Here is a 12758-nt window from a genome sequence, read left to right on the forward strand (position 1 = left end):
TTCAGTTGGTTAAGTGTCTGCCCTCTGCTGGGGTTATGATCCCCAAGTCCTGGGATCTGCCCCACATTAGGCTGCTTGCTCAGTGGGGAGTCTGCTTCTCCCCCTCTCTCTGCCCCTCCTCTCCCTCATTCTCTCTTAAATAAATAAATTCTTGTTAAAAAATCCCTGGATATAGAATAGAAACCATTTAAGCTAAAGCAATAGCTGAAAAAAATTGTGGAAAAACTTAACAGAGCCCATTGACCTATGATTCAGGGATGACAGAAAACCTATTTGAAGAAATAATGTTTTAAAAGAAAAAAATGTTTGAAAATCACAAAACAAAATTAGGTTTGAATGCTTCATGAAAAAAATCACTTCAAGACATACAATAAATGCTGAAATTGAGCAATTTATAAAATCTTAATATCTGTCAGTGGAGAAAAAGATATATACAGAAGAACAAGATATTGACAACTCTAGACTAGTTTCAGAAACTATGCCCACTATTTTTAAAATATGAAAATGAAAAAAAAAGAAAAATTCAAAGTAGAATTCTATACCAAAATTATCTTCTCAAACTTAAAGGTGAAAAAAAGACATTTTTGAGCAAATAACATATTAAATATTTCATGTTAAATGTTAAATGAAGCTTAATGACTATTACAATTATAATATGTGCAAATAAAAGTATGACATGGCAATATAGTACAAAGGAGGTTAGAGGGTAGAGAAGTTCAGTACAGGTGAAATGGTATAATATTATTTAAAGGTACTAGAATGTTAATTTAAAATTTCATAATATAGGGCGACTGGGTGGCTCAGTGGGTTAAAGCCTCTGCCTTCGGCTCAGGTCATGATCCCAGGGTCCTGGGATCAAACCCCACATTGGGCTCTCTGCTCAGTGGGGAGCCTGCTTCCCCCTCTCTCTCTGCCTGCCTCTCTGCCTGCTTGTGATCTCTGTCTGTCTAATAAATAAATAAAATCTTTTAAAAAATAATAATAAAATTGCATAATATAAATTCTAGAAGAACCAAGAAAAAGAGGAAGTGGGACTAGAATGACAGAATAACAAAATGAAAGAAGGAGGAAGGAATGAGAGGAAGAAGGAAGAAAGGGAGGAGAGGAATAGGGAAAGAACAAAAGAAGAAAAAAAAAGAAAAGAAAAGTAGTTTGTTAAAATAACCATGTATGTCTAATGGCTACTAATCTGGATATATCCCAGGTTTAAACTATTTGGCCCTTTCCAGATCAAATCAAAACATCCCCTTTGGTTATCGATGTAGTTTCCATAATGAAGGCTGCTGTTCTTCATAAATCAGCCACAGTAAATCCTGAAGACAGTCAAACTCTGATGAAGAAGATAAGGGGAGATCTGCGTGATGGATGCTGTCAAGTGCCCCTTACTTCGTATTGCAGAAGTAATTAGGCTCATGGCTCAATGATACCTTTAGATGTTGATAGTTACTTAAGCCAGGAAATCTTGCTGTACAGGCAAGTAAATTGGCCATAGGTAACTGGAAACTAAAACCACTCTCATTTCAAGCATTCAGTCATGCGCACATTTATGGGAACTTAGAGGAAGATTAAAACAAGTCATGTAGAAACCACCCAAGAAAGACATGGTACTGAGGCAGAAGATTGGAATGTTAAGATTTTTGTCAGATGCTTTAGGGATTCCTGAACCATTATCCCTTACTGGGGATAATGAAATAAAATGACATGGAAACGTCCAAGCAGAGAAAAAGTGGACCTACTTCTCTCTCACCCACCAAAGCCATTAGTCTGAACACTGTGGACTTAACTCAGTGTTCATAGGAAGACTGTCATCTGACAATTTTAGATAGATTTCTCTGAAGACAAGATTTCTCTGGAAATCTGAAGACAGATTTCTCTGCACAGAAACAGCAAATGGATTATACTGGACTCCTTCCAGAAGTCCCAGTGGTCTAAAAATGGGAATTCAATGGAACTGACACCTATTCAGCTCTAAGATTTGCTAATCCTCTTGTTAGCAAGCCTACTTTCTCAACTCTAAACCCCAGCAGTTACCTCTTATTACTGAAAAAACCCAACCTCTAGATCAAAAAAGCCCTATCTCATAGCAATGGGATACCTGGAAGACCACCACCCACAGGTCCTCTTCCCTGGACATGATCAGGAACTAAAAACACATACCAACCCCCACCAGTGATCAAGTGCTCCTTGCCTGCTGTCTTGCAGGTACTTCCCTAAACCTCTCCTAGAAAACTCTAGGTGCCCATCTTACAGGCAGAGAGGTCTATTGTAGGGCTTGAGTTTGCCACCTCAGCCAGCTACAGGCATCTGAACTAAATTTTCCCCTCTTTTCCAAACCCTTGTCTTTTGAGTTATTGGCTTCTCTTTCCATGAGTTTATCCAAGTTTGTTTGGCAAGTGTTGCCAAACCCAGCCAGGAGCTATGCTCTCAATTTATGCAGCCCCCTCAGGGTTCCCTGAAACAGAGCAGTTGTCCCCAGTGGCACATCAGGGTTCACCTGCTCATTTCCTGAGTTAGTGGCTGTGATACATGGTTCTATAATAGTTGTTAAAAAGCAGCCACCAAGAATACAATGAAAGGTTTATAATATTGGAGAGTCTATAAGTGTATTTCATGTGGAACAATGCCTCTGATCAAAAAAGGAACTCAACTGTTACTAATATACAAAAACAACTGAAGAAACATTGGATTACATAGCTGTATCACATTTCTTTCTTTTTGAGATCTTATATATCTATTTAAAGAGAGAGAGAGGGAAATCATGAGGGGGCAAGGGCAGAGGGAGAGAGAAAACTTTAAGTTGATTTTTGCTCTAAGTGTGGAGCTGGTTGACAGAGTTTCATCCCACTACCCTGAGATCATGACCAGAGCCAAAATCAAGAGGTGAAATCAAGAGTTACCCCCCCACACACAACTGACTGAGCCACCCAGGCTCTCCTATATCACTTTCCCTTCACTCTTGGAGCAGTGGTCTCATTAAAAATGGTAATAGACAATTCAAAGGTACTTCAAACTGGAGTGGAGAGGCATGAAGATCTGACTAATATTTTTGAGTAAATATATTTTTCAATTGGATATGGAAGAGAGACAATGGGATATTCCACAGGAAACATTTCCTAAATTTGAGGGGTTAGAAGAAGGAAATAGTGAGACTACAATTCCCCAGCTTTACATCTTTATATCTTCTGTTTTGATAGGTCCATTTATGCTTAAAATAGTGCCAAGCCTAAATTAGTATACAGTAAATGGTATTATGCATTTGTAATTGATCTTTTTTAATATTCTTCAAGAAAGTTTTCATATTAGTGCACTCCAGACCTAATAGTGGTTTTATATTTCTTTGGTAAAAAATATCAATTTCAGTAAGTAGGCAATGCCAGGAAAAGTTTTCTCTGTTGTAACTCAGGGAAAACAACATGGCATCTTTAATAATTCCCATTGGTATTTAATCATCAGTTGGGTATTGTTAGGTCTCAAAATTATGTCACCTTTTTATCACCACACTCTGAATATATATGATTCTTTTTAAGTAAAATGTTCATATTTGTCATTATTTTAGGGAAATACTCTTATTTTTGGAAGGAGAAGCTCTCCAGGTTTCAATGTGTCTGACTCAAGTAATGTTCTGAAACACTGTAAAACCGGTGAGTCATAGGAGAAGATTTAACATACATCAAAACAATATATAACCATTTCTAGATATGGGCTTTTAATTTCTTTGTTCATAGGTAGAATGAAATGTTGGAAGTCCTTTAGGAGCCAAACACTATGACAACATTAGAGAGTTCTAGAAGGCATTATCATTCTAGTTATACAGACACATAGCATAGTCTCATTATAAGTGTGACAACGTGGGGCAAATAAGTGAATGCACTTTGATGTACTTCAGGTGATTTTATTTTCCATCTGCTAAAGAGTTTCCATGTCAAACTTCATGATGTCAATATCTTTACAAATAAACATTCAAGAGCATTTCTAATCTGTGCCAAACGCTGCCTCCTCGGGAAGTAAGTGACTGAATGAAATCTTTGCTTTTTGTTTTCAAGCAAGCATGTTATTTCTTGTACCTATAAACCTACCAGACCTAACACTTCAGTTTATGCTGTTCTGGTCAACAAGCAGACAAACAAAAGTCAGCTAAGTTGGCTAGTATCATGTAGAAAAGAGCATGATTTTGGCCAGTCTGACCCAAGTCATAATGCTTTTATCTCATATTCTTCTGTTTTAAGATTTCAAGTACTTTTAAAAAAATACATGTTAATAGAATGAATCACTCCTATATTCTCAGGTAGTTGGACAGACTGCTCTCTGTAGATCAGGCAACTAGTACATCAATCACTGTTTGTCTTTTCTCTTCATAATTTGATGTCTATGATCTCCTGTGAGTAAATTTCTCACTTAACCATATTCTCTGCATGTGAGTCTATGCATTAGAATTAAAATGTTGATTTCAAAGTTTATTTTACTTTTCTCCCCAGCCATTTTGGAATAGCCAGAAAGTTGTTTACAGTAAAGAGAAAGCTAAGGAACTTTGTTTCTGTGGTAAGGGGGAGATGCTGGGCAGATAATCAAAGGATTCCTCTGAAAACCATTATTTTCTCTTTTCTCTGTTGCCCCTAGCCCCCATCCTTACTTTTAGAGATTATGTGAAAGAATGTGTGTGTGTGTGTCTATGGTTTAGTTAAAAACTTATATGTGAAAATGTGCTTTAGAGGAAAGTTATAGATTAGTGCAAGTTATACTATCAAAACAAAAAATAGTTGAAAAATCTACGATTTTTTAAAATTTTTTTAATTTATTTTCAGCGTAACAGTATTCATTGTTTTTGCACCACACCCAGTGCTCCATGCAATCCATGCCCTCTCTAATACCCACCACCTGGTTCCCCCAACCTCCCACCCCCCGCCCCTTCAAAACCCTCAGATTGTTTTTCAGAGTCCATAGTCTCTCATGGTTCACCTCCCCTTCCAATTTCCCTCAACTCCCTTCTCCTCTCTAACTCCCCTTGTCCTCCATGCTATTTGTTATGCTCCACAAATAAGTGAAACCATATGATAAGCCTACCTACTCCAACACAGTTATATATCACTAGCCCCAATTGGATAAAATGTACACATGGGATTGTCTGAGAGAAACAGACTTTATAGCATTATGATCCTTCTTCCTTCTATTACTGAAGACTGGGAACATAAATTGCAGAAAATGAATGAGAATATGGGAAAAGGAGATGCAAGGCTATTCCCAGGATTCACATGAGACACTTTCTCATGAAAGTATTTTCTCCACTCTGGTAAGTAATGCAAAAACAGAAGCCTGTACTTTATTATGATGATGGTGATGATATGTTAGTCACCATAGAGTACATGATTAATTTTTGATGTGGTGTTCCATGATTCATTGTTTGCATATATTTACTGAAGGAGATTTATAAAAATCTAGGTGATTGAAAACCATTAGTGATGAAAATAATTTTTTAAAGCGAAACTGGTAAAACTATTATTGTTATAAGCATGGCTGATGGGAAAGTTGTGGCATAAATTTAGATCATCTAAATTTATGCCATAATACAGAGAAACTGTATTTCTCTTATCCACATGAATCAGTTACTTCAAGCCACCTCATTTTGTCATTTGGAAGCTTGTGATAATGATACATGCACCAGCACATATAATGATACATTGCAACCAGCAATCCTCTTTATAGCAACAAATAAGTGAAAGAGTGAATGAATCAATACATACTGAAAATGAAATAAATTCAGTTCCATTTGGCTGTGGACTTTCTACATTCATGGTATTTCTTGCTTAAAATCCTAGAAGAGACATTTGATGTGAACAATGTTAAATGTTGACTGAATAATTTATACATGGTTAACATATATAATAATGTATGTATGGCATGTATATAATTTCATGGTTTCACTCTTACAAAGTATGCGATGACCATTACTGATACTAGCACGAGCTCTGATGGTTTCATGCAAGAATAGAGCAGGAAAGAGGCAATACATTTCTCAGGAGCCAAAAACTTACAAATAAGACATAATTTAAGGTTTAATTAGTAGTTCTTTACCAGAATCTCTTTCAAAATATGGGTCTTTAAAATCCGTGCTGTATTTTCTACATTTATCATTTCCAGGATAAGAAACTCAGTATTTTTCTATGACTGTAGAACCCACCACCATCATAATCATATTTATATACCTCTTCATACGATAAAGAGGCATTCAATATCATGTAATCTGATTGTTTTTATTTCATTTTACTGAGGAGGAAACTTAATCCTTGAAAGGAGATACTTGTCCTATGTTGCCCCCCAGTGAGTGGCTCAGCTAGGTGTTGTATTGAGGTCTTCAGATTCCAAGTCCACAACACAATGATGATTTCATGTGCTGTTTTTATTTTTGTCTTTCAGAAATATATATTATGAATTCTCCTTGATTTTTTGGTACACTTCTCTGGGCCATTTCAGAATCACTGATTAACAAAATCACCCCCCAAAAGTGGGAGGTGCTTTAAGTTCAGGTACCCAGTTTAAGTATCAAAATTAGATACCAACATGAACCATACTTTCTGTAACCACAACTTTTCTGCCCACAATTCTCACTCACTTTGATTATGATGGGATAAAGTTGACAACATGGAAAGGGCAAACCATTCAGTGGTGTCCGAGTTCATTTTGTTGGGACTTTCTAAATCTCAGAATCTTCAGATTCTATTCTTCCTAGGATTCTCTGTCATCTATGCAGGGATTGTGTTAGGAAACCTCCTCATCTTGGTCACTGTGATCTTTGACTCACGCCTTCACACACCAATGTATTTTCTGCTTATCAATCTCTCTTGTATTGATATGATCCTAGCTTCTTTTGCTACCCCTAAGATGATTGTGGATTTCCTCCGAAAACAGAAGACCATCTCTTGGTGGGGATGTTACTCTCAGATGTTCTTCATGCACCTCTTAGGGGGAAGTGAGATGATGTTGCTTGTAGCCATGGCAATAGACAGGTACGTTGCCATATGCAAACCCCTCCATTACCTGACCATCATGAGCCCACGAGTGCTTGTTTGGCTGCTGTTATCCTCCTATACAGTTGGATTTGTGCATTCATCTAGTCAGATGGCTTTCATGTTAAATTTGCCCTTTTGTGGTCCCAACGTGGTGGACAGCTTTTTCTGTGACCTTCCCCTTGTGATCAAACTTGCCTGCAAGGACACCTACCTGCTACAACTGCTGGTTGTTGCTGATAGTGGCCTCCTGTCCCTGGTCTGCTTTCTCCTCTTGCTTGTCTCCTATGGGATCATCATATACTCAGTCAGGCACCGTGCTGCCGGTGGTTCAGCCAAGGCCTTCTCCACTCTGTCAGCACACATCACAGTTGTGACTCTCTTCTTTGCCCCATGTGTCTTTATCTATGTATGGCCCTTCAGCAGATACTCTGTCGATAAAATTCTCTCTGTGTTTTATACAATTTTCACACCTCTCTTAAATCCTATTATTTATACATTAAGGAATCAAGAAGTAAAAGCAGCCATAAAGAAGATAAGGACTCGACATATAAATGCGAAACACACTTTGTAGATGATGCTTCTGAAGAAATAATTTCTTGTGTGGACATTTTAAGGAATGAACTTTGAAGCTATTTCATGTTCTGTAAAAGGAACCAGTAGGTGTAACTGTTAAAGAGCAAACCCCTTTTTTTGTCACTGTCAGTTATTAAACACATGACATGTAGAGTCTGGAAGACATGCATTTAAATCCTCTCTTCACTGCTTCTTCTCATGCAAATTTGAAAAAAATGAATAAATTCTCTTTATCTACTTAATTATCTACAGAAATTTCTTTATATGTTTCTTTTATTATTTTGGAATGTTTTTAATTTTTACAATTATTATTACTATTTCTATTATGCTTGTAGTTATTACTGCTGCTATTATAATTGTAGCTGTTATTGGGAATCTATCAGTAGAAAATGTACACAGATGACTTCTCACATAGGCCGTTTAGCTGAGTGTCTGATTAACTAGTGCTAAAAGAGTACATTTAGTAGGTAATCCCTAGTTAATGTGTATTAATTTTAGTTACTTAGTTGCCCCAGATACAGTGCCTCCAACCATGCTTCACATATTTTGTGAGCCTACAATGAGCCAGAAGATACATCCTTGATTTCAGGAAGTTTACAGCCCATTGATGGGGAGAGTGCACTAAATTTGCAATCATGTTGTGTCATGATTGACACAGTACAGTACTATACTATAATATAGTACGATACAGTACTATATTACACGGTTGCAAGTCCAGTACAACTTTATCAGTAATAACACCAATATTTGTCTCTGCCTTTTTTTTGAGTTCACTGATAAATTGACTCAGAGTCTATAGAGAAGAAGGGGTAACTGGTACTCCTGAAAAGTCTATATTCAATTCTTAGTACCAGAATCAAACTTTCTTTTTCATTTTTTAAAATACAGTTTACAGGGGCACCTGGGTGGCTCAGTGGGTTAAAGCCTCTGCTTTCGGCTCAGGTCATGATCCCAGAGTCCTGGGATCAAGCCCCACATCGGGCTCTCTGCTCAGCGGGGAGTCTGCTTCCTCCTCTCTCTCTGCCTACTTGTGATCTCCATCTGTCAAATAAATAAATAAAATCTTTACAAAAAATAAAATAAAATAAAATACAGTTTACAAATAGAAAAAACAATCATTCTCTTTAGTGTACAATGCTGTGAATCTTGACAAATGCATAGTCATGTAACCATAACAAGGAGAATATAGGAGAATTTCAACAACGCTCAAATTTCCCTCTGTCCCTTTCTGGTCCACTCTTCTGTCTCATGTTCCAGCTCTGATAAAAGTGATCTGGTTTTTTTTTTTTTTTTTTTGGTCCCTAGTTTGCCATTTAATAACTGTCATATAAGTTGAATTATATAGTGAGTAGCCTTTTGAGCATGTTTTTTTTCAGTCAGCATGATGCCTTTGGGATTCATTCAATAGCAAGTTGTTTTCATTATTAAAAATCTATTTTACATTTTAATATCTATTATATAAGTCCCCTCATTGCTATTCTTCCTCAGATTATCTTGAAACCAGATCAGTTATTCATAGATATTAGCTGGAATGATTTTATCAAATGATATGAATACTAAGTAATTATAATTTCATTAATCTTATATATTGATTTATGGAGAAATATTAACAGTATTGGTCTGTTTAATCCTAGAACATGGTTTATATTCTGAACTTAATATAGGCCTTTTATGTCCCCCAGGCACATTTTATAACTTTCTTCATTATATACAGAAACTACCTTAAACTTACAATTTTTTTTTAAGTTTTTGAGTTCATTTTTTTAGTTGTGTGTGGTTTTGTTTTATTTGGGTTTTTGTTTGTTTGTTTGTTTTTTGCTATTTCTGGAATAAAGGAAAGGTAGAGTTATATGTATATTTCTTTGAAATTAGCCACTGACCTGAACACTGCCATTGAAATTTTTCGCTGATTTTCTCGGGCTTAGCATATAATGTTTCAACTATTATAATCTTATGTTCTTCTATTATTTTTCAACATTTTACTTCATATTTTAACTTATCACATGTCTAGGACTTAATATTGTCTCAGAATTTTTTCCTGGTTACCAAAGAACAAAATAGATATATCTCATAAAATTGCTGACACATCTGTTTTCCAGTAAGGAGAATTACTGCCTTTAATACGCTTACACAATATAATGAATATTTTACACATTTTTATAAAAATGACACATATTGGGATGATAACTACTAATCACACTTGGTTTATTTGACATGGAAAATTTTATTAATTTCATTGGAGCTATATTGAACATTTCCAAAGAGTAGAGGTAAATCTTTTTTAGCTGTCGAAGAAATCTAAGAAAAGGAATCTAAATTTTGGTGTTAAAACTAAAAACTGGAAAAGTTTACAAGAAGCTTGCCTGCCACCTAGTGGCCGTAATCTCCTATGTTTCCCTTTCTAGCTTTAGCAAAAACCAAGAATAGGAAGGAGGATTTGTAAAAATGAGGAATTTGAGAGGCAGGGTGGGAATTGTGGGGGGCAGAGAAGGAAAAAATAAAACAAGGGATCGGGAGGAAGACAAACCATAGGAGACTCTTAATCTCACAAAACAAACTGAGGGTTGCTGGAGGGGCTAGGGATAGGGTGGTGAGGTTATGGACATTGGGGAGGGTATGTGCTATGGTGAGTGCTGTGAAATGTGTAAGCCTGATGATTCACAGACCTGTACCCCTGGAGCAAACAATAGATTATATGTTAATAAAAATAATTTTTTAAAGGGGAAAATAAAAGGTCACATGTTTTTAAGTTTCTTTGTTTATTTTCAAATGACAGAATTTATGCTGACAAAAATTTATACCGATAAAAATCTCCATTTGTTTAAAAAAAAAAGAATGGGGGCACCTGGGTGGCTCAGTGGGTTAAAGCCTCTGCCTTCAGCTCAGGTCATGATCCCAGGGTCCTGGGATCAAGCCCCGCATTGGGCTCTCTGCTCAGCAGGGAGCCTGCTTTCCTTCCTCTCTCTCTCTGCCTGCCTCTCTGCCTACTTGTGATCTCTGTCTGTCAAATAAATAAATAAAATCTAAAAGAAAAAAAAAAAAAAGAATGGTCTGGAGCCTTTGCAGTCCCCCAATAGGCAATCAGTATGCAGCCTATACCTTCCAAAGAGGCAGTGGAGCTGATTACCATCTCACCATTACCAAAAATAGCCATTTTCATGGACAAATTTTAGTGTTATTTTAAGGGCTTCCCATCTGCTAATACCCATCAGCTAAGTCCAGAATTCCACTGGACGTCACAACTCATTAAGTCACCATTAGGAGTTAGAGTGTTCTGAAAAAGGCAAAGCAGACTAGTACCTATAAACTGTCTGTATGTTAAAAATCATTGTTCATGATTTTTAAATCTATTGCCTGCCATAAATTTACAAAACTGTCTTTAACTTCCCTAAAAGAATGGATGATCCCTCCAAATTTCAAGAGGAACTAAAAATATATCTTCTCATCATTTCAGTTTGGAAGACTGAACCCTTTGCTCAGAATATGCTGCCAAATGATTTTACTTTGATCATAATTGGTCAGATAGGAAAGTAGGACTTGTTTGAGGCTACTAAAAAGAGTGGCCAAAAGCCATTCTTCCATCTGTATCTAAAAGATAGTATTGGGGAAATTAAGTTAATAATTAGGCTGTCTAGGGAAGTCTTTCAGTTTCTCAGTCTTAAAAGTGAGGTGCTACTTCCATCCCCATTCTCTGTATGAGGGAATGGAAGCAGAAGGCTTTGATAACTTGCTTAATGTTCCACAGCTAGAAAGGAGAGGAACAGATTCCAACTAGTCTATTTTTAGAAGCCATGCATGTCTTTATAATTCTGTGCTACCTCTAACAGTATTAACCAAATTCTGGAAACCCATTTGTAAATTACCTCTTCTCCAAATCCAGAAATTTTTTTTTTAAGATTTTATTTGTTTGACAGAGATAGAGAGAGATCACAAGTAGGCGGAGAGACAGGCAGAGAGAGGAGGAAGCAGGCTCACTGCTGAGCAGAGAGCCCGATGCGGGGCTCGATCCCAAGACCCTGAGATCATGACCTGAGCTGAAGGCAGAGGCTTAACCCACTGAGCCACCCAGGCGCCCCAAATCCAGAAATTTTTAAAAAATATAACTGAGGGCTGGGAAACTGACTCCACAGACAAATAATGCAGAGGCTAATTTATTGCTCTCATATACTTGAGTCAAAGAAAAGTGATATAGAAACTTTCAACTCTAAGAGTCACTCAAAGGAATTTGGGTTTTAAAAATGACTATATATAATAAAGAGGATGAAATTTACAAATAGTGTTGATTGAAAAAAAGGTAAATATAAATAGTAACTGGTTTATATTTCTCTCTGTAGCAAGTCTAAATAGAGGTATAGTCTTTACCAAACTGAAACTTGTCCTTGCTTCCAATGTACTGTAAGCCAAATTCTGAGACACTGGTTTTGATGCAAAGAAAGCTTTATTATGAGACATTAGCCCAAGGAGAAGGCAGGGAATCATTCTCAAAGCTGCCTTCCTCTGTTGGTCCTAGGCACAGCTTATATACATGAGAGGAAGGTAATGTTTCTTGAAAACTTGGTGTGGTGTCCTTGAAACAGTCTGGAGGTAAGCATTCTTCTGGACAATGTGGCAATATTAGGATCTGGTATGATCAGATATGTCAAGATAAATACTACTGTCCAGCCCTCCACGGGTTTCTACAATTAGTGGGTAAACAGAGAGTAACGGTAAAAATGGCAAAGCTGATGATTGTGCATGATGTTAAGAGGTGTATAAACCACAATAAGTAGGGAACAAAACAGAACATGGAGCCAAGTTAATAATACAACTAATACAACTATCGTTCTGCTTATGCTTTCAAAACAGGTCCAGGAACCTGGCACCTGCTTCAAATCCCCATTCTTATTTTATAATTCCTCAATCATGGGGAATAGAAATAATGACTGCTCTAGCTGCTTCCTGCTTCTAAGAGGTGAAGAGCAATAGCCTGGAGAGTGGAAGTGGGAAAACTGCCCTCAAAAATATTCTGGAGTGTCTGGGCACAGGGCTTGGACCTTGCTTTTGAATGTTACTGTTTCTTGGGGAGATTTTCCTGAGGTCACAGAAGCTGGCAGAGTAGTATGCTGTCTTATTTTTATTTCTTCGTTTTTTTCTGTTTTCTGGACTTAATCCCATTTATTAGAAACCTTAAAAGCATTCCCT

The 12758-nt window shown here is 36.8% G+C and overlaps 1 protein-coding gene across 1 annotated transcript; it reads left to right on the forward strand.

Annotated features, from left to right (window-relative positions):
• The first annotated feature begins 6633 nt into the window (after window positions 1-6633).
• Window positions 6634-11813, forward strand: LOC116867452 (olfactory receptor 4K13). Its single transcript, XM_032857084.1, has 2 exons — window positions 6634-7555; window positions 11746-11813. The coding sequence occupies exons 1-2, from the start codon at window positions 6637-6639 to the stop codon at window positions 11811-11813; spliced, it is 987 nt and encodes a 328-aa protein (XP_032712975.1). The 5' UTR covers window positions 6634-6636.
• Window positions 11814-12758: the final 945 nt, after the last annotated feature.

The sequence above is a fragment of the Lontra canadensis genome, unplaced genomic scaffold (genome assembly GCF_010015895.1).
Source record: "Lontra canadensis isolate GAN:19392208 unplaced genomic scaffold, GSC_riverotter_1.0 scaffold12, whole genome shotgun sequence".
NCBI classification, from domain to species: Eukaryota; Metazoa; Chordata; class Mammalia; order Carnivora; family Mustelidae; genus Lontra; species Lontra canadensis.